Raw genomic sequence first — 25,665 nt, forward strand, 5'->3', positions numbered from 1 at the left:
GTATAACGATAAATGTACATGTAGGTAAAATAAATAGAGCTTTATTGCAGATAAAACAAAATTATACGTACTGATAAAATAAGTATTTCAAAGTTAAACTGTAAAATTGCAGTGTCGCCCAAATTTTTACGCCTCAATATTAGATAGTATCCAGGGAAGATACTCCTCTGTTTTCGTGTACACCCCAGGCAGAGGGCCGCCTATAAATTTAGGTTGTATTATTGTAAAGCTATAGACACGTGACCGACTTTAAATAAAATTGTCTACAAACCGCATTGAATTTGTCCGAATGAAACAATTCCAAACTGGAAGGTTTTTGAAAATTTATTTGGAATTGTCATTGTTCCCATTAGAGCTCCACCCGAGTCGCCTAAGAGCAAAAATTTTTACATAAAATGTCAATGTGCATGCACTAAAATCAATGTAGGTTATTATTCAATACTTTAACACGTGTGTACCTGAACAACTATCCTTCCCTAGTACCCCACCGGCACAAATCTATAAAATAATTAAAATTGCAGTAGATAAATAGTAATATAGTACATATATAAATATGTAGGTTTGACATGATTTTAACTAGAAGATTTCAAAAATATGCTAATGTTTACCTGCTTTGGCGTAATGGTTACTCTTCTTCTGTATAACTGTTGACACTGTTGCATAGGCACAATCGGAATTGCAACTTGCAAAAGTTGAGAGCTTCCCTGGGTTTTGTCTGCGTTGAGATAAAATTAGAAATACATTAGATCACGTTTTCACTACAAAATTTCACATTTGATGTCCAATTTGCTAATTTAATTTGTAGCTGTATGTACAAACGAACCTGACCAAACCCGACCCCAGCCAGCTACCGTGGTCGTGAGTGAGTTGAACTCTGTGGGCGTTAAAGCCGTAAGGTTGTACTGTGCTGTAAAAGGTAGGCAGATTGGTTGGACGAAATCTGGAAAATAAAATAAACAAAGCGATGCAAATACTTCAAAGCATTTTTACTTGATCCATAAGAAAAAAATCAGAGTCATAAGTCTTACAGGAACCGAATGAAATGTCCTGATTCAGGCGAAGAAGGGCAATGTCATTCTGCTTGGTGACAGTATTATGTTGCGGATGCGTAATGATGCGTTCTATATGAAGAAAGGGTGGCTAAGACACATTTTTACCGGAAGATTTAAGATAATCTCATTAAATTTTACCTATTTTAAAATCTTCTACAAGAGAGCAAATGTTTCCGAGATCTTGATTGCAATCTACGTCAGTTGTCGTATCGTGTTCGCCAAGTCTGACTTCAGCCCTGGTTCAATAAAATAAATCGTGTTTTGTAAAGTTCTGACTAAGTATGTCATAAAATTCAGCAATACTTACAGTACAAAATTATCATCAAATCCTTGGGTGCAGTGTCCAGCAGTCAGTATATATCTTATACACAAAATGTGGAAATACACAATTTAAATAATTTTTGGTTGGACTAAAAAATTCATAATTATCGATAAGTAATAAAAAAGAATTACCTTTTATTGATGACAGATCCACCGCAATAATACTCCAATTTCCCTGTTCCTTTATCTGTCAATGAAATAAGAGACAAAATGAGCAAATATTTAATATGCTTAAAAAATTGTCCAATTATTACGTCGATATCCTAGTCTGGCCTACAAAGGAAACAAAGTTGAGTTTGAATAATTAACTCTGATTTTCAAAAAATAATATTTTATTTTAAACACTAACCATCCAGGGCAGAGACCCGTGGGGAACGACCTCTCCGCCAATTATACGATCGGAAGTAATAGCATTACTACAATCCATCAAGGCTGGGATGAGATGGAATTTCTCATCAATCAATTTTTGGGGGATGGATGCCTGACCAGAAGCGTGCGGTGTTGGTGGAGGAGTGGTCGTCGTAGTCGTAGTCGTTGAGATCGACACTGGAATTTCTGTTGCTAGAGACTCATTTCGGTCATCATGGTGGTCTTTTAATGAGTCGGCTATTTCTTTAATGGGGCAGCAAACCTATGTATGTACATATTATAGGACGGTTTTCTTCATGTACATAAGTAGCATATGTATGTAATGCATGCCGATCGGATGAGTTGAACGTACCACAGGGTCTCTTTCTAGATCTGAGATTTCCGTGATACATGTCAACTTCTGCAACATGCGCTGCAAACAATCAAATTCAATCCCGTAAGACATATGTAATCTATACTATATGGAAGATTTTATACATATGTTGTATAAACAAGGTTGAATGTTCACCAAAAGAAAACCATTTAAATTTTGTCTAAATTTATTTAATTAATTGTTTTACCAAATCTTGCACAGTCCTTTCACTAGACAATAAGATGGCGAGAAGTCTAGGACAATTCGTAATAGGAACACATTCTCCCAATTGTTTCCCGTAGGATCGGCATTGTACTTTTAAAAATATCGAAAAAGTTACTATAAATATACATAGATATTCCTTTATTTGTTGCTAGAAGTATGTGAGTATTACCTGATTCAGAACATGGCAAAATGCAGAGGACAAGTAATGATCCTAAAAATAGTAACTCGGATGAAGATATCACAATTCGTTTGAACATTATATATGTATGCACGCAAAGTTCACTATCAAGCTACAGCAGAGCTTTTTAAGTATTTTGACAAAAAGTGAGGTCCGTATCGTTGTGTCAAAATATCCCAGAAAATCGATTTATATGTACAAGCCTTGAAATGCATCAAAGACTTTTTCGGGTAACTTTACCATAAGGAGACCATTTATTAGCACACCGTTTCAAAATACAAAAAACCAACGTGGGTTCACTTGCGTCTTTATTTATGATGAATAATTAATCATTTGGTTCTTGAGCAAGTTGCTCTGTATGATTTCTACAATTCAATCTCAATGACGTACTTGTGTATATATGTGTCTATGAAGATGTGGTTATAGTATAAATAAAAAGCTTCGCACTTATTTATATTTGCATTGTGCTGAACAATACAACTGTCTGCAGTAGGAATATGTATAAGCACACGCTTACATATATTTACTTTTACATGGTACGAAATCTTGCTAAACTTGTTTTTGTTCTATTCACGTAAATCGAGAAGCATCAACTCCTGAGTCACTCATCGAAACCATCAGTCACCTTGGACTGTTGAAAAATGCAACTAGCTGCTACCATCCATAACGAAAAGAAACTTAATTAAGGGATTATGATGGAGGATTCGTGTGTTCTGGTTCTGTCGGAGGCAGAAGAGTGTAAAATACATGATGATATTACTTTAATTATGATAGCACAACCACATAAAATCTGACTTGATACGGCAGTGGCCAGCAAATAAGTGTGAGAAAGGTGCCATGAATTTTGCTGTTTCCTGGACCAGTATTCCAGGTTTATTGTTGATGAATGGTATAATAGTATTCATAATAAATATATGTATAGGCGTTGTATATTAATAATCTTGTGTCTCTGGGATTTTACTGTATTTCTATGCACCCATATTATACTCCAGGTAAACGGTTTTTCCATCCGGCATATGTGCATGAAAATTAAATAATTTGAACACTGTGTCGCAAAAATAAAAGCAGTGAAATAAATATAAAATTGCGTATTTTCTAATCATTGACTCGTTCGACACCCTGGATAATTAGTAAAACTGGACTTTTTTTTAGCAAATTTACTGCACGACTTTACAGATATAATAATGTTATGGATCTGCATCATGAACACATCTGCTGACGCACATGCATAAATGCGAAAAGTTGATTAGTATGTGCAATTTCTTGCATTGTGGTGTTGGTGAAGATCTACTTGGTGTCTATACATTTTTTCAATGTACTTATTTCTTGGATTTTGCCATGAGGTCAAACGAAATTTGAATTATGCCCAGACTCGTGATGCGATAAATACATACATATTTCATAATTATTATCTGCAGTATCCTTTAAATCGTAATGTTTGGTACTGTACTAACTATTTGCATGCTGTACACAATTCCGCACTAGAAAGTTTTGACAAATTTGTTTGATAATCAACTTATCTCGGAGAAATGAACTTAATGAACTATGAATTTTACGCACATGCCTAAAATTTTAATGCAGGGCAAGGCAAATGCATTACGTAGTTCCCTTAATCACAAAAAATTGTATCACATTTTCTTGCAATGCCAAGGTGAAGGTGATTGATACACTGAGGGTATTCATTATTTCTTCGTATCCTTAGTATTCTTCGTATCGTAAAATAACTTACGACGCTTACGAGATTTTGTAAGCGTCGTAAGATTTTCTCATCGAAAAACGCGTTACTACGCTTACGATTTTTACGAAAGCTGACCCCTTGTTTTATCTTCGTAAACTATTTTACGATACTACGGATACGAAGAAATAATGAATACCCTCACTGTTTAGTTTGTCGACCTTTATTTAGTACATATGTATAGTAAATACATACGTATGTAAATATTTGTTAGTACATATGCATATAGCTTGTGATCAAATCCAGTCTACATACTTGCAATTCGGCCTTTAATGTAATTACTAATTATGTATGTACTTATAATCATTCGAGTATGACAGCACGATTTTTTCATTTAAGTACATGCCACTATCTAATTTCATGCGTAGATACATATTTATTCACGCAATTATTTACTGAATAATTGTTTGATGTAACATATACGTACATATATTTATACCAGTATTTAGTACAGAATAGAGGACGATTTATTTAATTAATTGTCCCAACGTTGATTGAATTATACAACTTAACCAAAACCAGGAACTATATAATTACTCACATATATTACGTTCTATTTAATCAAAAATAAACCATCACCATATTTAAATATATGTAAATTAATTTAATAAAATAAAATAAACAAGAAAATGTAGATATGCAATGCTTGCGCAAAAAATACCATGTAAATTCACCACACTAAAATAACTACGCAAATATTAATCAAAACACATATTTAAATGAATTGGCCGGGACCATAACCATTGTCAAATGGGGAATATCCCGGTGGTCCTCCAGGAAATCCTCCTCCAGGTCCAAATGGGAACTGCTGCTGTTGGACATGACCTTGCACCAAACCTTGGCCTTGGTTTCCGTGCACCTCTTCATAAACGTGACCATGACCTTGTGGATTATGGTCATGTGAAACCCCGTGTGCAGGGCGTTGAACTAATGGGACCGACTGAGGTGGTCCAGCTTGATGTTGGACCCTGACCACCGGCTGTACAACGGCCGTCCTCACATTTGCAAATGGTGCTGCCAGCACATAATTTGTGAATGGACCTTTAATGAAAGAGTGGACAAATTTTAGTACAATTTTGATAAACAAGATTTATCAATTGGACAATGTTCTATCTAAATACCTGTTCTATCGTTGAAATTGGACGACGTGCTGAGTCCACCCGTAGTTCGAAGACAATTGTCATATGTCATGGTTTGAATTCGTCTTTCATCAAAGCCTAAATGTCTCGTTACGTTGAGCACGCTGCTGTAAACGTCGTGCGAGACGGTGGGTCGGGTTGAGAAAACGGAAAAGTCTCTAAAAAATCCGTCGACACAACGAACGATTATCATATAAGAACGGGCATCCCAAGCAACGACGAAATCTTCCGTTGCTCCTGATAAAAACAGTTCTTATGATTTTAGCAAAACCTTTGTCGTAATGATACGATATTTGTATACATCATTTGCTTACTTGTTTTGGTAGGATTAACCCCAGCCGAGCTCCCAGTAGCGAAACAGTTAATTCGTCCAGGTCCTGCGCCAGGGGTGCAACTTTGTCGAAATTCGCGAAACTCGAATCCTACGACGGTCAAATTAAGGGCAGCCCCCGATTGAGACGATTCAACAGTGAGACACATTGAGTTCAACTCTTGGTCTGATGCTGGCCGACTCAGCAGAGTTTCAGCATACCTGTGAATTGCACACTTTTGAAATTTTGGTCCATAATATCACCCCCACCTATATGATCCCCCACCAGTCAACCATTTGACCGATTTTGCTCATCTTCATACTTAACCTAACATATGTACATGGTTTCCAGCATACCTGTGAAGGGCAAATTGCGAAGCGATGGGAATATAAAATGTTTTTTGCTGGATAATCTGCAGGATTGGATTTTAATATATTTTTAAAATCATAATTGAGCTACAAAACCTCAATGAGAAATTTGTATTTAAGTTACCCAATTCACATCAATGTCTACTACTTGTGGTGAAATGCATTCTCCTTTAAAATAAATAATAGCTTGAACTTCTATGCGTTTTGTTTATTAATAGTGCATAATTTTGCTCATGGTTTTGTTATACGCTTGTGCTTACCTTCCGAGTATGCTTCTGATGGGAATGGGAGCGTCCAAGTCTTCCCTTGAGCGTAAACCTCACCCCCCACGAAACACAGGGTCCAAAATATTTTTAAAAACTTCCACATACTACCTGAAAACTGTGGAAAGCCAAATCGTAAACTACATTGAGCTTCACCAGCCTTCACTGGTCAACTGGAAGTGGATAGCGTCCTTTTGCTTGGGTGTACTCAACCAAAAACCTACAATTCTGTTTCCTCGTGTAGTGAATCCAATTCGAGATTAGATCAGGGGAAGAACAATCGACTAATTTAATTATTAATTATTTGTGCTGAATGAAGGAAGTCAGTTTCAGGTTTTGTTGGTCAAGCGGTTTGAAGGTCTTTGTCTCAAAATGCATAAGTTTGCATAAGGTTTTTAAGAATGCTCGACTCGACGTATCACTCCTTTTAACGGCGAGTTTAAATTAAAAGGAAGTGGTGAGTACACGCTTCACAAATTATTTCACCGTGTGTGTTTTGGATGCTTTTCTTTATTTGATTTGAAAATAATTAATGATTGTTATTGAAACTTTTTTATGTTGCATGAAATTGCATAAGAAACAAATTTCCCATTTTTTATTCGTATTTCCATGAAATGAGTATATACAAATTTCTCGCGTCTTACAAGGGAACCTTAAGTACTGTCACCTCTCGATTTCCTTCGGAATAGCCTTAATCGACAGATAATTTAATGAAACTTAAACTTTGTCATAGAACATGCGGTGCAAAATCGCGTTTTCGCGAGAAATTTGGCGAGAGCTGCACCAAAACGTGCAATTTTTGCAATGCTTCGCTTATGGCTTTCCGTCCGCCCACGCACTCGTCTCACCAACTCGCAGCTCTATGCTGCGTAATCTGGGAAAAACGCATACTTTAATCAGTACATGTTCTGCTAGAATTGGCAAATCAACAAAGTATTTTGTCTTAATAAAAAATTTAAACTACATGAAGTAATCCTCAAATCGGTATTTGTTGAGTATTTATCTATAAATTGCAGTGCTAAATGTGATTTGAAGTAGGCTGTAATTATTTTATCCGCAAATTTTTAAAGGAAAACGGGCATGTAAGTCTATTGTGTAAAATGTTTATTTGGGCTATCAAAACTTATTTTTATTAAACTTTTTGGTTAGTTCCTGAGATTTTAATTTACTTTCTAAACTATAACGGCTACACCTTGAAATGGTATGCATTATTATTAATGTGAATCAAATTAAGTTAGTACCAAACGACGTAATTTATTTATTAATCAGATTAACCCGGCTCACGTTGTGGAACATTTAGTTAAACTGGTCCGAACCCGAAAATTAATACATTGTGATAATATAAATTGAAGTACTGAATTTGTAAATGTACACAGAATAGTTAAGCTTTAATAATAAGTGGTAGCGACTATGGTGTAATGTTTATACGTCCAATGGTGGTATAAAATTTAATACAGAGCTATTAATTTCGCATGCTTGCTGTTTTGAAATCATTGCAATAATCGTGCTTGTTTCAAAATTTATTCATCCGACTTTGATACAAAAACCGATGACACTAGGAAACCGCTTTAAGGATGTTTCGCATTGCACTTTTTACTGAAGGAGTTTTATGGAACCACAATGTCTTATCTGGTGTATATGTAAGTATGTTTCCGTAATATAAGTTAGGGTATGACGAGCACATTGTGTGTAGAAAACAATCCAGCATCCATTGACCACACCCACATGTGAAAGGATTGAGTGCGATACGTGTGGTGAGTGAAAGCCATAAGCGAAGAATTGCAAAAATTGCACGTTTTGGTGCAGCTCTCGCCAAATTTCTCGCGAAAACGCGATTTTGCACCGCATGTTCTATGACAAAGTTTAAGTTTCACTAAATTATCCGTCGATTAAGGCCATTTTGAAGGAAATCGAGAGGTGACAGTACTTAAGGTTCCCTTGTTAGATGGCAAGTTGATCGAATATTCATTTATTCCCAGAACAGTTTCAATCATTATCGCAAATTATTTCAGCAAATTAAGTATACATTCCAATCTCTTTCGACCACATCATGGCACTTAATGGCCGGCAATGTTTTCCTGAGGTACATTGTTTAATATTATATCCTCATGTACGAAGATCTGTTTGGATGCAATTAAAAAATTTATAGTCTTGGCATGGAACAATTCCATGGCAAGAGTATGACTTTTTATGATAATGAACTACAGCGTAACGATTTGGAGTTTGATTTTTCTTATTAGCGAGTCCCGTCCCAAATTGTCTGATACATATGTACATTCTTATATGGAACATATTTCAATCATTGAATTCTATTTAAAAATTGAAAATCGGAGTGAATTTAAAAGATATGAGGAATCATTCTATACTCCACAATCGAACAGTATTTCTTCCAGCCCTCTTCATACTTGGATCGACATCTCTCCTCGTCTATAAAAAATGTGCAAATTATTATTCTTATGCATGTATAGTTCATTAAGTTTAGCAGAAATATTTAATCCAACAATTTGTTTAATTCATACCTCTGAAAACCCGGTGAATTAATAAAATTGTCACAAAAATCAGGCATGCATACGGCCAAACTCCATTTCCGAATCCAGCATACAAGCACCAAAGTAAGGTGGATACGATATCGAATGAATAATTCATTTTCCTTCCGATCCCCCACCAACCCGATATTAGGAGCTGACTTTTCTTCTCAATTCCTTCAGAATTCGTATAATTGATTTCCAATGTCTTGGCAGGTTGGCCCCAAATCTGCAAAGCCAACAAAACTTTATAATTTACTTATTGTGCATAATACCAACTCTTGTGCACATGCATGCGTTTGTAAATCCATACCTTTATTTTCTTGCCATTGGCATTCTTAAAAGACTCTTTTTGGCAATCTACCTCCGAGTGACACCAGATTGCCGACAATCCCAAAATAAACATTCCACCCTCCACCAAGAGACCAAGATTGGGAATATTTAACACAAGAAAATAAGACGAGAAAGTATAAAGAGATGGAATCCATACTAAACAACCCCAGACCAACATCCAACCTGTTTTGTCCATTGTAAAGTCCAACGTATTAAAGTAACCTGTTTCCCACCGGAAGAACATGTAAATGTAGAAAGACTGGAGAAAGACGTTGTCAAAATGTGCATTTGAGAATCCAAGAAGTTGATGATTCCACCTTGCAAATAGGAATGCCAAAATGAGAATTTGCCACAACATCATTCCAACCCGACAATTTGTTAATTGCTTGACGTCCACTCCCAAGATGCGAGGTGACAGTTCCAAACCATGATAGAATTGGTAAATTAACGGGTGGGAACTATTATTTTGAAGGGACTTGTTTGCATGGTGAGACGCCTTTGCTTGGAACATGAGGTGACAGCAGATTAATAACGCGATCAGGTTGAGGGTCGCCAGAATGGGTCCCATGTTCTCATAAATGTGCGTGGAGATTGAAGGGTTAAAACAATTTATGAGAACAAAGGACGTGACAGTTGCGAAATAGTATATTTCTCCATTGGCCTATAAAAACAAAGTATACACATGTACAAAGTACCTCATACATACGTGCATAAGTATGTTGAAACTTTTGATTTGTAAAACCTGATAGAAAATGACACCACCTTTGTCATGTGCTGGGCCCGCAAACTTTTTTGAAGGTATTTTCAGCCAGATCAAGGCCCAGACGATGAAGACTCCAATGAACTTCCATGAAAAGGAATTGCCTATTAAGGAGTCGAACCCGAACCTTGTCGAAGGGTTACCCAGTAGGACCAAGTATTGAGCAGCAGGGGTAAGAAAGACGATAAGTAAAAACGGTCCAACTTTGTAGTTGACAAGATTCAATAAATTATCCATTTTGAATTTATATGAGGTATAGTGCGAGACTGTTATGACTGTTTGTGTACATGCCCAACGGGCAAGTCGAGATATCCTCGCTGATCGAAATCCCCACGATTATCTCGAAATATAAGCGAGGTCTACATCGCTCAGAAATCCACAAGATTTCCTTATCGAATTCCATGGGATATTTGAGCTACTAACAGACATAACAAAACGTCGTGACACTCTGTGCGAAATCGATACGATTTCGAGAAAAATTCGAGAATTGCAAATCAGCATGTAACATATTATGGACGATTAGTGTCAGAATTACTCTCGATATCCCTGCGAATCTACAAGTATTGTTAAGATGGTAACTCGAAGTCGTAGCGAATTTTTAGCGAATACAAAAAGGACTAATTAAATATATCCAGATCCAGCTGATATATTATTACTACCATTGTGACAATGGGACGAGTAAGTAAAACTCCAACGTTCCGTCTTTGTAAAAGGTCACAGTTTAGGAAAATCAGCGCTAATGTAGCCAAATTTATGTATAACAATGTAACAGATAATATTTCACATTTTCAAACTGATATAGTTAATTTTAGCAGTTCACAAATAAATCCCCAGTCCGAAAATCAGAACACAATTGAAATCAATTTTAACGAAGACAATTTAGAAAATAGTGTAATTGAGTCGGTGAATGAGTTTACAAATTTAAGTACAGACCAATTTGCTTCAGTGCCATATAATTTAGAGCAAGATTTAAGAGAATGGGGTGTGAATAATAAAATAACAAGATCGGCATTTAATGGATTACTGACAATTTTAAATAAACAACCAAGCCTACCAAAATTACCTGTCGATGGCAGAACTTTACTAGCAACCCCGACAACATCACTGGTTGAAGAGTGCGGTGGGGGACAATATATTCACTTTGGTTATAAAAGTATAATTGAGCAGTCAATTAAATTACTTCGACCAAACCCTAAAGTAATCAAAATTCAAATAAATATTGATGGACTCCCACTATTTAAAAGTTCATCTAAACAGTTTTGGCCAATTTTAGGACGTGTAATTGAAACGAAAAAAGTGTTTATTATTGGACTTTACTTTGGGAATGAAAAGCCAAGTGACGTAGATAACTACCTGCAAAAATTTGTTCAAGAAACAAAAGCTTTAATCGAAAACGGTGTAGTTATTAATAATGTAAAATATGAGTTTAAACTGTCAAGCATAGTATGTGACGCCCCTGCTCGTGCATTTGTCACTGGAATCAAGGGTCACACTGGATACTACGGTTGTGGAAAATGCATCGTTAAAGGAAAATATAAAGAGAATCGTGTAGTATATTTAAAAACGAACAGTGAATTGAGGACAAATCATTCATTTCGTGCTAATCAACAACCCCCTCATCATAATTATAGAACAGTGATTGAAAATTTACCCCTCGATCTAGTTGGAGACATCCCATACGAGTTCATGCATCTTGTATGCTTAGGAGTGACAAAAAAAATTCTAAAAATTTTTGTACATGGAAAACGAAAAAGCTACAGACTAAATAAAAAATCAATTGACAAAATATCACTTCGTCTTGAAAAGTGTCGACCTTGTGTGACAAGTGATTTTGTGAGAAAAAGTCGCCCTCTCTCTGAAGTTGACAGATGGAAAGCTACGGAATTCCGCCTGTTTCTTCTCTACACGGGACCGATCGTCTTAAAAGGAATAATTAGTGAAGAATATTATAGACATTTTTTGGTGCTATCAATTGCTGTTAGGTTGTTATCAATCACTAATCAAACCGAACCGAATTTAAAATACGCTGAAGATTTATTACTTTATTTCGTGGAACAATTTAAAAAATTATATGGAAAAGAAAATCTATCATACAATGTACACGGCCTAATACATTTGACCAATGATGTACGAAAACATGGGGACTTAAATTCCTTCAGTGCATTTCCATTTGAAAACTTTTTGGGAAAAATTAAAAATTTAATTAAAGGGTCTCATCTTCCCCTCCAACAAGTATACCGCCGCATCATTGAGCAACAGAAAAACGAGGTGAGCATGCTTCCGCATACTGCAACTAAAAATTCAGTGACTTTTAGTAATGCTAAAAAAAATAATTCTTGCGCATTTAAAAAAATAGTATTTAGGGACTCTATAATTAGTAATAAATCCCCTGATAATATCATTTTGCTTAAAACCGGTGAAGTAGTAGAAGTTAGTCACTTCGTTAAAAATGCAACTGATGGGAACGTAATTGGACGTGTTTTTACTTCAAAAAACAATTTCTTTGAGTATCCGTGTAATTCATCGATTGTTAACATTTTTGAAGTTGATAGTGCTACTAGTCCCATAAATACTTTTAACATAAGTGATGTTCAATTTAAGTGTGTGGCTTTAAAACGAAAAAATAAAATTATCGTTATTCCTCAACTCCATAATTTCAACGAATAAAAAATGGAGCAAAAATACGCCGTCGTCGTATTTAAAGAGTGTAAAGATAATCAAGACATAGAGACTGTGGAGGCCATTCCAGTTTCATGGATATCTAATGGTTCCATTTTATGGCCGAACAATTATGGACATAAAGTTTTAAAAAAAGCAATCAAACGTTGTGAATCGCCCAAGGAAGACTGGACACAATATCAAGGAAGAGTTCTTGGACAATATGGTGAGTGAAAAAATTAAGTAATTTCCATGAAGTCAATAACTAGTATATTGTACTCACAATTTAGCAGTTGCACGATAACTTTAATTTGGTGAGATCTTGAACAATAATTTGTTGTTCCTTAAACAATAAGATCGAGTTTAAAAACCTACAAATGATTTATTATGTATTCTTTACATTTATTTACATATATATATATATATTTTTTTAATATTAAGGGACTTTGCAAGAAGCTAGACAGGAGTCCAAAGTTGCAGAGGGAACATCTGATTTATCCAGCGCCAAACGCCGTGTCGTGAAGAAGAATGTTGGACCCGTTACTCAGCTACCAAACCCTCCGCGACATCAAATTGAAGAAATGGCTTCAACTTCTCAAACTATTTACACAATTCAAGAGTTGCTGGCTGCTGGTGTCGATACGGGAAGGAATCAAGAGGGGGACCACTTTGCAGGAAATGAGGGCGACGACTTTGGAGGAATGGAGCGTGGCGAAATAATCCTGAATAATGCAATGAGCCAGGCTCCCCCGCAAAGGGTAGAAGAAATGAATAGAACCGTTGGCGATCAAGGTACACAAGATAATAAAGGGATTATTTTTATATTTATTTGTGAATGCAGATCATTTATTCACAAATGCAATATTTTAACATTAATTAATTTAAAAACAAAACAATAATTTTTAGGATTACTCCCTGAAATTCTAAAGAAAATAGAAAGAATAACTATTGTACTCGATCGCCAACAAGATCAACTGGATGAAATTGTGCAGATTTTAAAGAATAATCAGTATAATCAACCGCTCGCTTCCAGTCAGCAAACTTTCTCCTTTCCTTTCGGATTATTTCCACTTCGGGATTCTGCAGCTCTTTCGTCACTGGATGAGCAATTAAAAAATGATGAGGCTGCCAAAAATGCATTGGTATGTAATTAGACCATGAATATGTTTTTGTTTAAAGATGTTTTAATTGCTGTATATTTTATAGATTCGTAAGCTGAAAGATTGCGGGGGTGCAACTTTGTTAGAAGCCGTTAAAGGGATGATGTCCTTTTTAATGACGGATGAACTTTGTTCACTCTATAGTCACAAAGGGAAGCGGGGAAAATTGTCGCTGGCCGATCATGCTCTTCTTGTGAATTCGATTTTTGGTAAGTGAAAATAAAAATATCGTATTATGGTTTGAGTTCATTAATCAGACCCTTTCGTATGAATTTTTTATCGAGCGGGGTCATTTAAAGCTAATTATGAGCGCGTCTAATTATGTGAATTGCTTAATTAATTATTAGATGCACTGATGAGAAATCCACGGACATCTGGAGAAGCAACCTTGATTAAGTATTATGAAGTGCTTCCGACTGTTTTGAAGCAAGCCCATGATCGAGTTAGACAAAGGAGGTAAGTACAGAAACATTAAATTAATATATATATTTCTATGAATATATATCAAATTGAATCGTTGTATAATGTATGGACTATTTTATTATTATTTAGAAATGTAGCTGCTCAACCTGGCAATCCTGAGTGAAGATAAAATTATAAATTATATCATTAACTTATTAATTTTTTGATACAAATTGTATTGGTAGTTATTTGTTGTAAAATAAATTAAGACACAAACAATGCAATGTATTTTGTATGCTACTTTTTTAATCCCAATGAAATCGCATAAAATTCGAGAGGAATTCGATATTCAGGCAAATACGAAATCTCGTCGATTAATGCTGGAAATCGTGTCGCCAATATCTCCGAATAATCGAGAGGATTTCCTTAGGTCTCGCTGGACATTTAACTGTAAATTCGAGATCTTTTCGAGCTACCCTCGCTTAGAATCGAGAGGCTTTTTTATCTCGAAATCGTAGGGAATTCCTATGCCTTTGCCCGTTGGGTGTAGATATTTGAACATGTATGCCTGTTAAGTTTGTGATTATTTATATATTCACGGATTTAATTGATGGACGAGTTCAATTTAGCGCTGGGTCAAGTGTTTACAAGATAAGTATCACTTATGATATATAATACTATGTTAAACAGAGTGGTGAAATACTATACTAACTGTTCTGGAATAATACTTAATTAAATGTATTATGTATCTCATCTAAATATAGAATCATGCACTCTATTCCCTTTGGTAAAATATTGTTAACTTGTGAGAACCTTATGAAAAGCAATATATGTAGTCGGAAATGTAAAAATATAATCCATACAGAACCATAAATACGTAGTCATATATTTAGTACGTGATTTCATCAATTTATTTTTACAGCAAGTTATAAACTTGCAAGGATAATTGTAAATCTATAAATAAACCAATTCAACAATATTAAAGCAGTGTGTACTTGCATGTGATTTTAATTTTTTTAAAAATATTATTGTGAATAAATATATAAAATTTAATCAGAGTCCGAGCAACACCCATCGCCATGCTTTTCGCCTTCATCCTGACATAAAATACAATTTTTGCATATGCTCGATGGATAATGTGTTTGTTTCATATTTGTACCTTTCTAAATGACTCCAAACGGTGTTCTTCCTCTTCTAAGAACTTCAGGAAACGATTAATTGTATCCTTTTGCTTGTGACAACAATCCTTTGCACACAAAAATACGAGATAAAAAAAAATAAAAATTTTAAATGATTCATGTGCAAAAAGGAATCTCATACCTTCATCTTTTTACGCTTCTCGTCGTATTTTTCACACTTGTCCTTAAGCTCATCCAAATTCTTTTTGGCTTCGTCCGTTTCTTTCTCTTTTGACTCCAATTTGGACTCGAGTTCCTTCAGCTAAATACGAAAATAAATTGCTTTAGACAAATTTCGAGTTTTATTTTAGTATATAAATTTCAATGGATTTGCTGAATACCATACCTTTTCAATATGCTCTTTCAGTTTTTCAATTTCTTCTTTTAAATTATGATTGTCATCACGAGCTTGGTCTCTCTCCTTTGTGATTTCGTCCAAAGCATTTTTCAGGTCTTGGATTTCTTTCAAGAATGCTTCACTATTGTCCTTCGGAGTCTCGCCTTCAGAATCGGAAGACGATGAGGAGTCCGGCATTTTACTTACTTTGAGGATACAACTTTTGTAATTTAATTAGTTGCTTTTCAATGACCAACGATGATAAACGTCTCTCTCGCCAGACGTGAAGTGGCCTAATTTATACTTGGTGAACTTAACGTATTTTAGACCATGATAGTCTGGCTAATGTTCCGATAATTTGTGTAAATGCAGAATGCAGATAAATACATGCATGTTCCGGATTGCCAATACTTATTATAAGTTAAAGCTATAGCTTGTTGTGTCATACCAGTTTGGGTTTGTAAACTGATCTGTACTAAAATGTTAATAAAGGATGAAATGAAATAGATAAGATAAGATTATGCATATGTTCAAATATAAATGCAAATTCAAGGTGACGAGGTTAATAATGGTGCACTTATGTAATTACTCATTGACCAAGTATTTCAAATTGAAGCTGTGCTAAGAATAACAACAATCACTTTCGAGTTTTACGATTTAATTGTGGTTTACTGCGAACCTCAAACGTAAAAGTCATAAATCATGCGGATTATCCCAGCAATGTCAACCATGATTCATGTTAATGATTTCATGACTTCGGCATGTAAATATGCATGTTGTATATTAACATCAAATTTATTTATCAAAAATTTTTAGAAAACATTGGGAGTATCATAATTTTGATTAAGTGATATATTTGCTAGTTAATATTTAATTTACTACCTACATAGGCTAATTTATTTAAATCCGTTGAAAAATGTATTTATTAATTTATTAGGTTTATTATTAAAGTATGAAAAGTTGAAACTGAACCATTTTAGAAATATGCATCGAATGCGGGTAGGGTGAATATTTAATGAAGCTCAAAATGCGAATCGAATTATTACGTATCTAACTAGATAACTCTACCAAGTAACCTATCCTGTTTCCACATCAAAATGAAGCAAGCCTATTTACGAATGCAACAGAAGTACAAAATTCACCCCCTCTCAGATATGATCACCTTAAATGCGTTTGGGGATGAAATGAAGGTAGGAGTTCCTTTGATATTAACGTTATTTGCCATGGCTGGATCAATTTCGAAATTAAAATGTTGCAGCAATCCTGACAAAACGATAAACAGCGTGTCGCGAGCTAAAGGTTCTCCCAAACATTGTCATGTCCCTATGCAATATTATGAATTAAGAATAATGTTTGTTGCTTTTTCATCTAAATTTGTGTGTACTTACCTGCGCCAAATGGCATGAGAGCTTCATGCTTAACAATTTTGGCTCCAGAAGAATCTAAAAATCTTTCAGGCCTGAAAGTTTCTGGGTCGCCCCAAACTTGAGGATCGTGATGGGCATCGTTTATATTGAGAAAGAGGACAGCCCCCTTTGGAATCAAATGGCCATGCAACTCTAATCATAAAATCCATTTACAATTAGTTGTGTTCTTTGATTATACATATATATGTACAGCAAAACCATCGTCCACTAACCTGTATCTTTCAAGGCCTTGTGGTAGACTGACATTGGAATTAAGGAGGACACAAAAAGTTAAATGGTAAAAAGATATGTTAACTGACTTTGGCTTATCATCTCTATGTGCGGGTCGATTTCCAATAACGTTGTCGATTTCGGCTTGAAGTTTGGTTTGGCAAAACAAAATTCCTCGGTTTCGCTTGCCGAAATTTCTAATGTCCCACACATGAAAATCTGGCCTGCCTGAAATTCAAGTATAAATGTATGTACATACCATGGGTACATACATACATATATAGCTATTAAAATTATCGCTCAGACATAGATACATACAATTATCAACCGGGCTCGGTGATGTATCAATTACACACATTCATTGCAATATACTGTCAACTGTGCATACATTAAGATGACAAATTTACCTGAAAGATCTTCTCTTTTGGAGACTTCTTGAATATTTTTGTAACCATTTATGACAATTACGCTATAGGAAACTACATTTTAATATGCAAATATGTTTTGATAAATATATTTCATAAATAAATAATTTAAAACTTACTAATGATCTCCACAAGAAAAAGAAAAAATATCACCGTATTGTTTCTTGTACTTTTTAAATTCATCGATAGAATCGGTTTTCAATAAGTGGATAAGTCTACCAATAACTGGGAATCCATAAGGACCTACGTTCATTTGTACATACATATTCAAATTCTTTTATGTATTTGCATAGGTTCATGCATTTAATTTTCAGCATGTATTTGGCAATATTCATGGATTTGTGTTAACAAAATGAACTTACCTGGTGGCATTCTTTGGAACAAGAGCAGTTTTTTGAACAAGTGGAAAAGTAATAGTCCACCCACTACTGACCAGAAAAACATTTCTAAAAAGTCCACAGAAGAAGATTTCTGGCCCATTTTGCAGGGATTTTCTTCTTCTTTCTCAAATTTGTAACTCGTGACTCTTATAGTGGATATAAGGTGGACTTTGGATTGTCACTGAAACTCAAATGAATTGTCATAGAATATAAAGAATTGTACACTGAAAAATAATATGACTTTAGAATTACGTTTTTGTAATGTATGATGAACAATCTACGTGAAGACAGACATATGATCCAACAATATCTAATATAACATCTATGTAGCAATAATAACTGTACGTAATAATGCTCACCATTCCATGTATGATGAAGATTATGAGGTAAGCATGCGTCCTATGTAGGTCTTTCATACACAGATCTATGGTGGCATCACGTGAATTATTTCCTGTAGTATTATACGTCAAACCTGCATGCACGAACACCCCAAATATATTTACATAAATATATTTGGTTATTTGTTTATGAACAAAACTGTCATGATGTCTTTCCACTCATTATGCGAGATATGTTATCGTGAGATACATGCGTAAAATAAAATATTTATTTACTTATTTGACTGAAATCATGTCAATAGATTTACAAAGTACTTATTTTTTATTTACCATCCAAGGGTGGATATGACAGTCATTCGTATCAAATAATAGCCACCATTATTATAGTAAAAATTAACACGAGATTAGACTGTTCGATGAGCCTATTCGATTAGAATGGAAGGTTGGAAACATCCGGAAAGAAATTCATACTGTTCAGAATCGCTCAAAGCTCGCTTTAAATGCTCGTTCGTCATCGTCTTTTTATTTGTGGATGCTGTAATTCTACCCGACTGTTGAGCAACGGCGGCCACAAATAATTCCTGGAATATAATACAGAAAGAAAATCAATAATTAAATTAATATTTCTACATGGAGTACATTTTGAATATTTGAAATATACCGTAGCCACTGCTGTGAGGAATATAGCTTCTTTGGACAACATAAAACTAGACGTTCCTTGATTTTTAGTCGAAGCGTCAGCCTTCTTAGATCCTCTCCCCTTTTTGACAGGTTTCTTTACCAACGTAGTATTTTCATCAACTGCTTCATTTGTCATCAGACAAATTTTCATAATTTTCTTAATTCGGCCAAGTTGTAAAGTTGTCGCATGGTTATTCTCTTCCTCTTCCTCCTCCTCGATTTCGACATTTGTGTCAGGACATGATTCTTCCATTATTAATTGTTCTTCATGATTTTCGTCTGGAGGTACAATTTCCATCGATTCTGCATTTTTGTCCACTTCTTGATGTGCCTCTTCTTCTGGGAGCTGCTCCATGTTCTCATCGTCATTGAGTAAGTCTTCGTGATTATCTTGTCCCTGGGAAGTCTCTGTGGCATCTGGAAATTGTGTTCCTTCAGCATCTTCCGAGATTATTCTTTCAGAGAGATCAGCTTCTTTTATCAATTCTTCCCCTTCTTGAACAAGTTGATCTGCAGAGGAGGTCTCAGGTTGTTCTTTTGTGCGATTTTCCAATTCCGGAACATCAACATCCACCGACGTGCTGATATCCATGGTGGGTGGAGTGCAGGAATCTGCGTTTCAGAGATGCGTTATTTAAATAAGTTCTTATTTAAATAATGCTTAAATAACGCTTGGAAATTATTTATTATTTATTATTTAAAAATAAATAATTGATGATCATTATTTATTATTTATTATTTAAATAATTTCCAATTGACGGTTTTTCTATTATTTAAATAATAGCCTTACTTAAATAATTTTTCAGCTCAAAATTTGTCGTAATGTTGACAAAAACGCGCTTGAATTGAATTTTTTTAACGATAAGATTCAAATCGCATTATTATATTTGATAATTATTTTTCTGTTTCGGTAAATTCCCCAATGGCTGCATCTTCTCAATACTAAATAATTATTTAAAATTTAAATAATTATTTAAATAATTTATTTATTTAATTATTTAATTCTAAATAACCCAAAGTTTTATTTATTATTTATTATTTAAATGAAATAAAAAATTTCGTGGTTATTTATTATTTATTAATTAAATAATTTTGGGAACGAAAATTATTTATTATTTAATATTTAAATAATTCGTTCATTATTTAAAGCAACTCTGTTCGGAAAACCTATTTTAAAAAACAAATTCACATTTTTACTTTGACATATATTTACGTATCGTATTATACGATTCGTATACATAAATGACAGTTTAAAAAACGTGTTGAATTACGAACATTATCTGTAATTAATTATAGGCAACGTAAGAATGTAAAATTTCACAATTAAACAAAAACAAACTTACCAGAAAATACAATGTTGTAAATCTTTAAACTAAAAATGCTTCAAATTGAATAAATCGAGGAATGTACGTATCATGTTCATGTACAACAAAACAAAGATGAAAAGGTGAAAGCCGCCGGTTATTGCGTGCCGGGTTTTATAGATCTCACTTTCTCACTTGTGCATACATAAGTACATATTCATAGGCAGTAGCACTGCTATAGTAGCAGTCCCATTCGCCCATTTCGGCCTTTGTAAATATTTTTAAATGCAAACGTATTTTAAATTGATTAAAGTATTGAACATAGCCAGCAAGATGCACTTAAGATGATTAGTAATGCAACAGAAAGATGGTGTCGTTTCAGTCTGGAAAGTAAATAAATAAGTATCAAATAAAATTATCTCGTTATTATTATCCATGCATGTTCATCAGGTACATCCAAGGGCCCAGCCCAAATAAAACTGACATTATTAAATATGACAGCAAGTGATTACAATCACGTGTACTCATTGTTGCCATTGTAATTACGAGGAAGGAAATCATTACTTTTATGCTTCATTTAGTTCATTTATGTTTCCAATCATAAAAAATGCATTGTCACATGATTTTAAATATTAATCAATATACTGTCTGCATGAACATACATAATCTTCTAAACTCTGATGGTTTATCAGTATAACTGAAATCGGTCGACTGGCTTTCTGAATAAATATACATACGGCGTAGAAATAGCGTGTCATTCATCAGTGCAAATTACCAAGTATGCAAAGTTATTATTATTGTTGTTTAACAATTCAGGTTGACGTTAATAAATTAGTAGTGTCACACTAATGCGTAGTCAAAGTGGTTTTCAATCGGACTTCTAAATTAATTCCAGTGAACTTTTCATTACATGAGATACGTTTTGCATATGCAGGTTACGCCTATATTATCAACCAATGATATTGATGTTCGTCAATTGCACGTCTTAATCGAAAACTGGAATAAGGGAGTTGCCCTGTTGCAATTATATCGCGCAATTAAATGGGCAATGAAGTTTTGTCGCGTCGCAATAATTAATTACTATTAGATCAGCAATGCATAGTTTATGCATCGCATACATAGTTTTAGTTTTATGATAAAACTTTTATCAGTTACGAATATCCGTGTGCAGGTTTTATACTTATAAGAAAATTGTAAGCAATTCATCAATTTCCCAAAATTCTTTACGAATATGTAAAACAGACTACAAAATGCTATTAAATGCTCAGATAGTTCTTCTGGCTGATTTACCCTCACAAACAGGCAACACCTCAAGTTCAATTAACAACAAATTAAGGACGGGAAATTTCTGCACTTCGTGACGCAAGGTTGAAGGCCACTTGCTCAGTTATCTAGGAATGACCAGTGGTCATCCTTAGTTAACTATATGCATCTTTTTGTCCATCATTCTTCGCCTTTATGTACTACATATGCATGGCAAAAACAACACATGCTAACAGTCTGCATTATGAACAGATCAACTATGAAGGGTTGGTTGGATTCGCAAGGTGAGACAATTCTTTCTGCATTCAATCTCAGCAGCCCAATTACTTAATGATTTCTTCTTAGCCGAAGATATGCATACTCAGAAATCATTGCAATGCTTTTAAGCGTGCATATTTGTTATTTGCTTAAAGTTGTTTTGTCTCCACCCAGATCTATTCCGCAGAACTTTGGTAGACGATAAATAATTGTACTGCGAATGCGATAATATACGTATTAAGATATGTGATGGACTAATTGCACTATTGTGCACAAATAAGTATACGTGCATACGTATCTGTATATTGTTGCAATTTCTTTAGCGATGCGAAATATATTTGTATTAATAAATAGTTGTTTTTGTGACCACGTTGTTTGCTGCTCGTAGTAGATTCATACCATTCTTTATAAATCACAAGTAAGATGCCACAAACTCGTTTAGTTCATTTACAACTTGTTACTTAGCACGTGTTGTATGCATTACTTTGTGTTAGAATAAACAAAGAAACCTTGAAAAATAAATTGTCCAACATTTTATTATACGAATAAACAATTGAGATTAGGAAAATACAAAGTTTGGAACTTTAGCTTACTTGCAAGACAATGTTTGAACTTGACCTTAACAAGTTTTCGACTTTAGGCTCAAATTATGGAGATATGAAACTAAGAAAATCTTCAAATTTGCCAAGACCAAGACTTTCAAGGAAAAATGTAAAGATTCATAGTGATGGGTTATTATTAATCCCCCCAAAAAATGGATCAGCCCCAATTTGTATAAAAGTTGAGGGGGCTAGTAGCAGTGATTCATCAGAAGAAGATGTTCCTGATTTCGATTATGACTATGCCAGCATTTCCGATTGTGATTCTGGTCATCAGAGTTGGTTTGGCAGTGTTCATACCACATCTTTCAAAACTAGGAGAAATGAACTCGTTGTTCCTACTTCCACACAATCAGCACGATTTCGCAGTGTCAGTTTCACAGAAGAAGAAGATGAGGATGGATACAGTTACGTTTCATATAATTCCGGACACCCAAATGTAACCGTTGTAAATAGTGGTGGAAAAATTGACAATCTGGGGATCATTGGTAGCAATAAGGAAATAGATGGACCATTTGGACCTAGAAAATGTATGTAAATGTGACTGATGCCACTAAATTTTTATATTGCTCTCAAATTTTAGTGTACATAATTTTCACTAATTATATGCAATACACATTTCAGGCGTGTATCTCGACCAAGGTAGACCCGTCGGAGGGATTGAACAATTCATTGCCAAAAATGTGCTGCCACATTATTCTTGTAACACGACAAATTCCAAACTAATTGAAATGAGGTAAAGTGAGACAAATACTTATTAAAACAATGACGAATGAGAAACTGAATGAGTTTCAAACTTTTTAATTAATATCTATATATCTTCAGGGAAGAAACGAAGCAGATTGTTCTTGAAATATGCGGAGGTGGAGACGAAGATGAAGTCATATTTTGTGGAGATTGTGAACCAATTCAAACCTTGGTCAATTTACTGGCATTAAACTTGAAGAAAGACTCGTCGCGGCCTATCGTCATTCTCGGACCCTTTCAGTCATTCTCCAACTTGTCCGCTTGGGCGCAGGTTTCTCATGAGGTCATCAAAATTCCTGGAAATATAAGCGGAAGCTTGGACTTTCAATACCTAGAACGCGTCCTAAAACGACTCAAATCCAAAAAAGTGTTCAAATCTAGGTTGGTTATTGGCTCCTTCTCCATTAGCTCGAATGTAACGGGGGCCTTGAATGACGAAATTGCAATCACAACGTTACTTCATAAATATTCTGCCCACGTGGTGTGGGATTATTATGCTGCTGGACCTCACGTGAAAATCCAAGTAAATCCAAAAACTGGTCAAGAAGAATTAGACAAGTTGGCCAGAAAGGATGCAATTTTCATCACTGGACACAAGTTCCTTGGTGGAGCACAAACATCAAATGTACTGATTTCAAAAAGTTCATTCCTCTTCAATAAAACTAACAGAGCACTAGAAGAACGGAAAATAAATAGTAAGACGCCAAGTACAAATGGTATTGCAGAAATACGATTAGGATTGGTCTTGAAAGTGCATTGTTCCACTGATCTTAATACTCTAATTAAGCCGAAAGAAACAGATTTCACAAGGTAAGTAAATTAATTTAATTTTACATTTCACTGTCCAGGGAATTCGTGACTTGTATTAAAATAGTAACAAAATCTTATGTATGCAGACAAGTTTTGGATGCGTGGATCACAATACCTGAGCTTGTGGTTCTGGGGATAGCACAGTCTGCACGCCTGCCTCTGGTATCCTTTATGATTAAACACGTAGAAACGGTAATTATCTAATTCTAAACAACCATTTGTGTAAATATTACTTACTAGAATTAATTATTTATAAGGAATTGTACCTATTTGCAGGGATACTTTTTGCACCACGGTTTTGTTGCTACCTTACTTACTGACCTTTTTGGAATCCAATCCAGCACTGCTTGCATGGGGGATTCTTTACATTCTCAAGAACTGCTTGGAATTGATGCTAAATTAGCCAAGAAGTATGACCAACAACTTACACCAGGATTTACGACCATTTCCCTTTCTTATGCTACCACCCAAACGGAAGTAACTTTTATCATACAAGCCATCAAACTCTGTGCAAATCAAGGGTGGAAACTTCTCCCATTTTATGAAATGGACCGAAAAACTGGAATATTTAGATTTTCGGGTAAAATGGTAAGTTCACATTTGATTAAATTATACATATATTCAATATTCAACACTGTTATTCTATTCGTTTTATACATTCTGTGAATTTTGCTGAATTATTAAGGAGCTGGGAAACCCTTCAAACGTAACCATAAAATCTTTCGACATTCATTCATTCAACAGAGCTCATCTCAACTGCTCTGGACATGATGATAACGGTAGTAAAAATGCCACCGTTAATTATCGATACGAAGAATGTTTGAGATACGCACAAAATCTAATTGACAGTATTGAAATGGTGAGTAAATAATTGGTGAAAAATAGAATTTGACTTGATTTAAATAAATACATATCTCATGTTTCCTATAATTAAGATAACTCAGCACAACGAGATAACTCACAATGATGACATATTGCCATATTTTCGCAAAGAATCTCTCCGCTGGTTCCTAACCCCATCCGAAGCTCTCATTTGTATTAAACATCCATACAACGTGAAGAAGCACTTTGATTGTAAGAAGAGAACAAGGTGTCCCATTGTTCCCAAACAGTTGAAAAAAGATAACAAGGGCAACGATAACGAGTTTGGAAGTGTCGCTAGCAAAACTATGGTCCAGAATTGCAAAATTAAACGGGTCACCACCAGTAGAGTCAAGGTGTCGCCTTCTAAAGGTTCACCACCACGCCTCGTGGTCAAATCAAGTAGTTTGCAGAGTTTAGACATGGAGTTGGACAATAAGATTGTAAATGAAAATGCACCTTTTTCTAGACGAAAACTCAAATCTCAGCTCAACCACAACTTCTTCGAATGCTCTTAACTATTGGAGAAAGCACATGTATAAATTAAGCAAGATAGTTTTTATTTTCATGTGATATGTAAAATTGTGCCAACAAAATGTTCAAAGTACAATTATGTGCATATTTAGTTATAATAATCACGTTTTACAAAACATTTATGAATAAAGTTGACAAATGAGAAAAAACACAAGAAGTTTA

General features: G+C 34.7%; 8 protein-coding genes across 10 annotated transcripts; 2 read left to right on the top strand and 6 right to left on the bottom strand.

The window, feature by feature from the left end:
• Positions 1 to 15: 15 nt before the first annotated feature.
• LOC110843865 (CLIP domain-containing serine protease 14D) lies at positions 16 to 2,882 on the bottom strand. Its single transcript, XM_022089913.2, has 14 exons — positions 2,489 to 2,882; positions 2,303 to 2,409; positions 2,095 to 2,154; positions 1,723 to 2,004; positions 1,628 to 1,646; positions 1,506 to 1,560; positions 1,360 to 1,413; positions 1,191 to 1,288; positions 1,029 to 1,121; positions 824 to 940; positions 609 to 715; positions 459 to 498; positions 272 to 370; positions 16 to 200 (listed from the first exon to the last, which is right to left on the bottom strand). Exons 1-14 carry the CDS (start codon positions 2,574 to 2,576, stop codon positions 127 to 129), a joined length of 1,293 nt encoding a protein of 430 aa, XP_021945605.1. The 5' UTR covers positions 2,577 to 2,882; the 3' UTR covers positions 16 to 126.
• Positions 2,883 to 4,583: 1,701 nt separating this feature from the next.
• LOC110844669 lies at positions 4,584 to 6,499 on the bottom strand. The gene is made up of 6 exons (XM_022090932.2): positions 6,311 to 6,499; positions 6,175 to 6,218; positions 6,039 to 6,094; positions 5,686 to 5,903; positions 5,354 to 5,608; positions 4,584 to 5,273 (listed from the first exon to the last, which is right to left on the bottom strand). The coding sequence occupies exons 1-6, from the start codon at positions 6,417 to 6,419 to the stop codon at positions 4,948 to 4,950; spliced, it is 1,008 nt and encodes a 335-aa protein (XP_021946624.1). The 5' UTR covers positions 6,420 to 6,499; the 3' UTR covers positions 4,584 to 4,947.
• A 2,111-nt stretch (positions 6,500 to 8,610) lies between these two features.
• Positions 8,611 to 10,200, bottom strand: LOC110843314 (7-dehydrocholesterol reductase). Its single transcript, XM_022089274.2, has 4 exons — positions 9,914 to 10,200; positions 9,152 to 9,832; positions 8,833 to 9,067; positions 8,611 to 8,740 (listed from the first exon to the last, which is right to left on the bottom strand). The coding sequence occupies exons 1-4, from the start codon at positions 10,166 to 10,168 to the stop codon at positions 8,652 to 8,654; spliced, it is 1,260 nt and encodes a 419-aa protein (XP_021944966.1). The 5' UTR covers positions 10,169 to 10,200; the 3' UTR covers positions 8,611 to 8,651.
• Positions 10,201 to 12,574: 2,374 nt separating this feature from the next.
• Positions 12,575 to 15,151, top strand: LOC110844208. Its single transcript, XM_022090358.2, has 6 exons — positions 12,575 to 12,815; positions 13,031 to 13,381; positions 13,496 to 13,731; positions 13,796 to 13,958; positions 14,097 to 14,205; positions 14,302 to 15,151. The coding sequence occupies exons 1-6, from the start codon at positions 12,602 to 12,604 to the stop codon at positions 14,333 to 14,335; spliced, it is 1,107 nt and encodes a 368-aa protein (XP_021946050.1). The 5' UTR covers positions 12,575 to 12,601; the 3' UTR covers positions 14,336 to 15,151.
• Positions 15,142 to 16,153, bottom strand: LOC110844379 (ELKS/Rab6-interacting/CAST family member 1). The gene is made up of 4 exons (XM_022090565.2): positions 15,676 to 16,153; positions 15,472 to 15,591; positions 15,311 to 15,397; positions 15,142 to 15,248 (listed from the first exon to the last, which is right to left on the bottom strand). The coding sequence occupies exons 1-4, from the start codon at positions 15,862 to 15,864 to the stop codon at positions 15,201 to 15,203; spliced, it is 444 nt and encodes a 147-aa protein (XP_021946257.1). The 5' UTR covers positions 15,865 to 16,153; the 3' UTR covers positions 15,142 to 15,200.
• Positions 16,154 to 16,857: 704 nt separating this feature from the next.
• Positions 16,858 to 18,480, bottom strand: LOC110844322 (cytochrome P450 2D3). 2 transcript variants are annotated; one of them, XM_022090495.2, is made up of 7 exons: positions 18,361 to 18,480; positions 18,091 to 18,289; positions 17,848 to 17,971; positions 17,711 to 17,772; positions 17,306 to 17,531; positions 17,055 to 17,225; positions 16,858 to 16,989 (listed from the first exon to the last, which is right to left on the bottom strand). In XM_022090495.2, exons 2-6 carry the CDS (start codon positions 18,206 to 18,208, stop codon positions 17,120 to 17,122), a joined length of 636 nt encoding a protein of 211 aa, XP_021946187.1. In that variant the 5' UTR covers positions 18,209 to 18,289; positions 18,361 to 18,480; the 3' UTR covers positions 16,858 to 16,989; positions 17,055 to 17,119. The 2 variants fall into 2 exon arrangements, with proteins under 2 accessions (XP_021946187.1, XP_035703300.1); XM_035847407.1 differs by having other exon boundaries at positions 18,091 to 18,436.
• A 261-nt stretch (positions 18,481 to 18,741) lies between these two features.
• LOC110844061 lies at positions 18,742 to 20,627 on the bottom strand. 2 transcript variants are annotated; one of them, XM_022090174.2, is made up of 3 exons: positions 20,471 to 20,627; positions 19,108 to 19,739; positions 18,742 to 19,027 (listed from the first exon to the last, which is right to left on the bottom strand). In XM_022090174.2, exons 2-3 carry the CDS (start codon positions 19,717 to 19,719, stop codon positions 18,869 to 18,871), a joined length of 771 nt encoding a protein of 256 aa, XP_021945866.1. In that variant the 5' UTR covers positions 19,720 to 19,739; positions 20,471 to 20,627; the 3' UTR covers positions 18,742 to 18,868. The 2 variants fall into 2 exon arrangements, with proteins under 2 accessions (XP_021945866.1, XP_035703299.1); XM_035847406.1 differs by lacking the exon at positions 20,471 to 20,627 and adding an exon at positions 19,918 to 20,045.
• Positions 20,628 to 22,226: 1,599 nt separating this feature from the next.
• Positions 22,227 to 25,663, top strand: LOC110843977. Its single transcript, XM_022090052.2, has 7 exons — positions 22,227 to 23,081; positions 23,176 to 23,287; positions 23,377 to 24,108; positions 24,195 to 24,300; positions 24,385 to 24,696; positions 24,794 to 24,967; positions 25,044 to 25,663. Exons 1-7 carry the CDS (start codon positions 22,556 to 22,558, stop codon positions 25,485 to 25,487), a joined length of 2,406 nt encoding a protein of 801 aa, XP_021945744.1. The 5' UTR covers positions 22,227 to 22,555; the 3' UTR covers positions 25,488 to 25,663.
• The last annotated feature ends 2 nt before the right edge of the window (positions 25,664 to 25,665 follow it).

Source organism: Folsomia candida, unplaced genomic scaffold, assembly GCF_002217175.1.
Source record: "Folsomia candida strain VU population unplaced genomic scaffold, ASM221717v1 Fcan01_Sc002, whole genome shotgun sequence".
NCBI lineage: Eukaryota > Metazoa > Arthropoda > Collembola > Entomobryomorpha > Isotomidae > Folsomia > Folsomia candida.

Bases quoted from the DNA above. Each gene is read 5' to 3' on its own strand.
- LOC110843977 (XM_022090052.2), top strand. From the start codon at position 22,556: ATGTTTGAACTTGACCTTAACAAGTTTTCGACTTTAGGCTCAAATTAT. The intron at 24,109-24,194 runs GTAAGTAAATTA...TTATGTATGCAG, and splicing joins AAAGAAACAGATTTCACAAG to ACAAGTTTTGGATGCGTGGA. The intron at 24,301-24,384 runs GTAATTATCTAA...ACCTATTTGCAG, and splicing joins TGATTAAACACGTAGAAACG to GGATACTTTTTGCACCACGG.
- LOC110843314 (XM_022089274.2), bottom strand. From the start codon at position 10,168: ATGGATAATTTATTGAATCTTGTCAACTACAAAGTTGGACCGTTTTTA. The intron at 9,068-9,151 runs GTATGGATTTAC...TTGGCTTTGCAG, and splicing joins CCAATGGCAAGAAAATAAAG to ATTTGGGGCCAACCTGCCAA. The intron at 8,741-8,832 runs GTATGAATTAAA...CATTTTTTATAG, and splicing joins AATTCACCGGGTTTTCAGAG to ACGAGGAGAGATGTCGATCC.
- LOC110844322 (XM_022090495.2), bottom strand. From the start codon at position 18,208: ATGGGCCAGAAATCTTCTTCTGTGGACTTTTTAGAAATGTTTTTCTGG. The intron at 17,972-18,090 runs GTAAGTTCATTT...AAATGAACGTAG, and splicing joins GTTCCAAAGAATGCCACCAG to GTCCTTATGGATTCCCAGTT. The intron at 17,773-17,847 runs GTAAGTTTTAAA...AGTTTCCTATAG, and splicing joins TTTTCTTGTGGAGATCATTA to CGTAATTGTCATAAATGGTT.
- LOC110844379 (XM_022090565.2), bottom strand. From the start codon at position 15,864: ATGCCGGACTCCTCATCGTCTTCCGATTCTGAAGGCGAGACTCCGAAG. The intron at 15,398-15,471 runs GTATGAGATTCC...TTGTGTGCAAAG, and splicing joins AGAAGCGTAAAAAGATGAAG to GATTGTTGTCACAAGCAAAA. The intron at 15,249-15,310 runs GTACAAATATGA...ATTTTATGTCAG, and splicing joins GTTTGGAGTCATTTAGAAAG to GATGAAGGCGAAAAGCATGG.
- LOC110844061 (XM_022090174.2), bottom strand. From the start codon at position 19,719: ATGGATATCAGCACGTCGGTGGATGTTGATGTTCCGGAATTGGAAAAT. The intron at 19,028-19,107 runs GTATATTTCAAA...ATTATATTCCAG, and splicing joins TCCTCACAGCAGTGGCTACG to GAATTATTTGTGGCCGCCGT.
- LOC110843865 (XM_022089913.2), bottom strand. From the start codon at position 2,576: ATGTTCAAACGAATTGTGATATCTTCATCCGAGTTACTATTTTTAGGA. The intron at 2,410-2,488 runs GTAATACTCACA...TATTTTTAAAAG, and splicing joins TTTGCCATGTTCTGAATCAG to TACAATGCCGATCCTACGGG. The intron at 201-271 runs GTTTGTAGACAA...CTAAATTTATAG, and splicing joins ATTCGGACAAATTCAATGCG to GCGGCCCTCTGCCTGGGGTG.
- LOC110844669 (XM_022090932.2), bottom strand. From the start codon at position 6,419: ATGTGGAAGTTTTTAAAAATATTTTGGACCCTGTGTTTCGTGGGGGGT. The intron at 6,219-6,310 runs GTAAGCACAAGC...TTTATTTTAAAG, and splicing joins ATCAGAAGCATACTCGGAAG to GAGAATGCATTTCACCACAA. The intron at 6,095-6,174 runs GTAACTTAAATA...CCAATCCTGCAG, and splicing joins TAGACATTGATGTGAATTGG to ATTATCCAGCAAAAAACATT.
- LOC110844208 (XM_022090358.2), top strand. From the start codon at position 12,602: ATGGAGCAAAAATACGCCGTCGTCGTATTTAAAGAGTGTAAAGATAAT. The intron at 12,816-13,030 runs GTGAGTGAAAAA...TTTAATATTAAG, and splicing joins AAGAGTTCTTGGACAATATG to GGACTTTGCAAGAAGCTAGA. The intron at 13,382-13,495 runs GTACACAAGATA...AATAATTTTTAG, and splicing joins TAGAACCGTTGGCGATCAAG to GATTACTCCCTGAAATTCTA.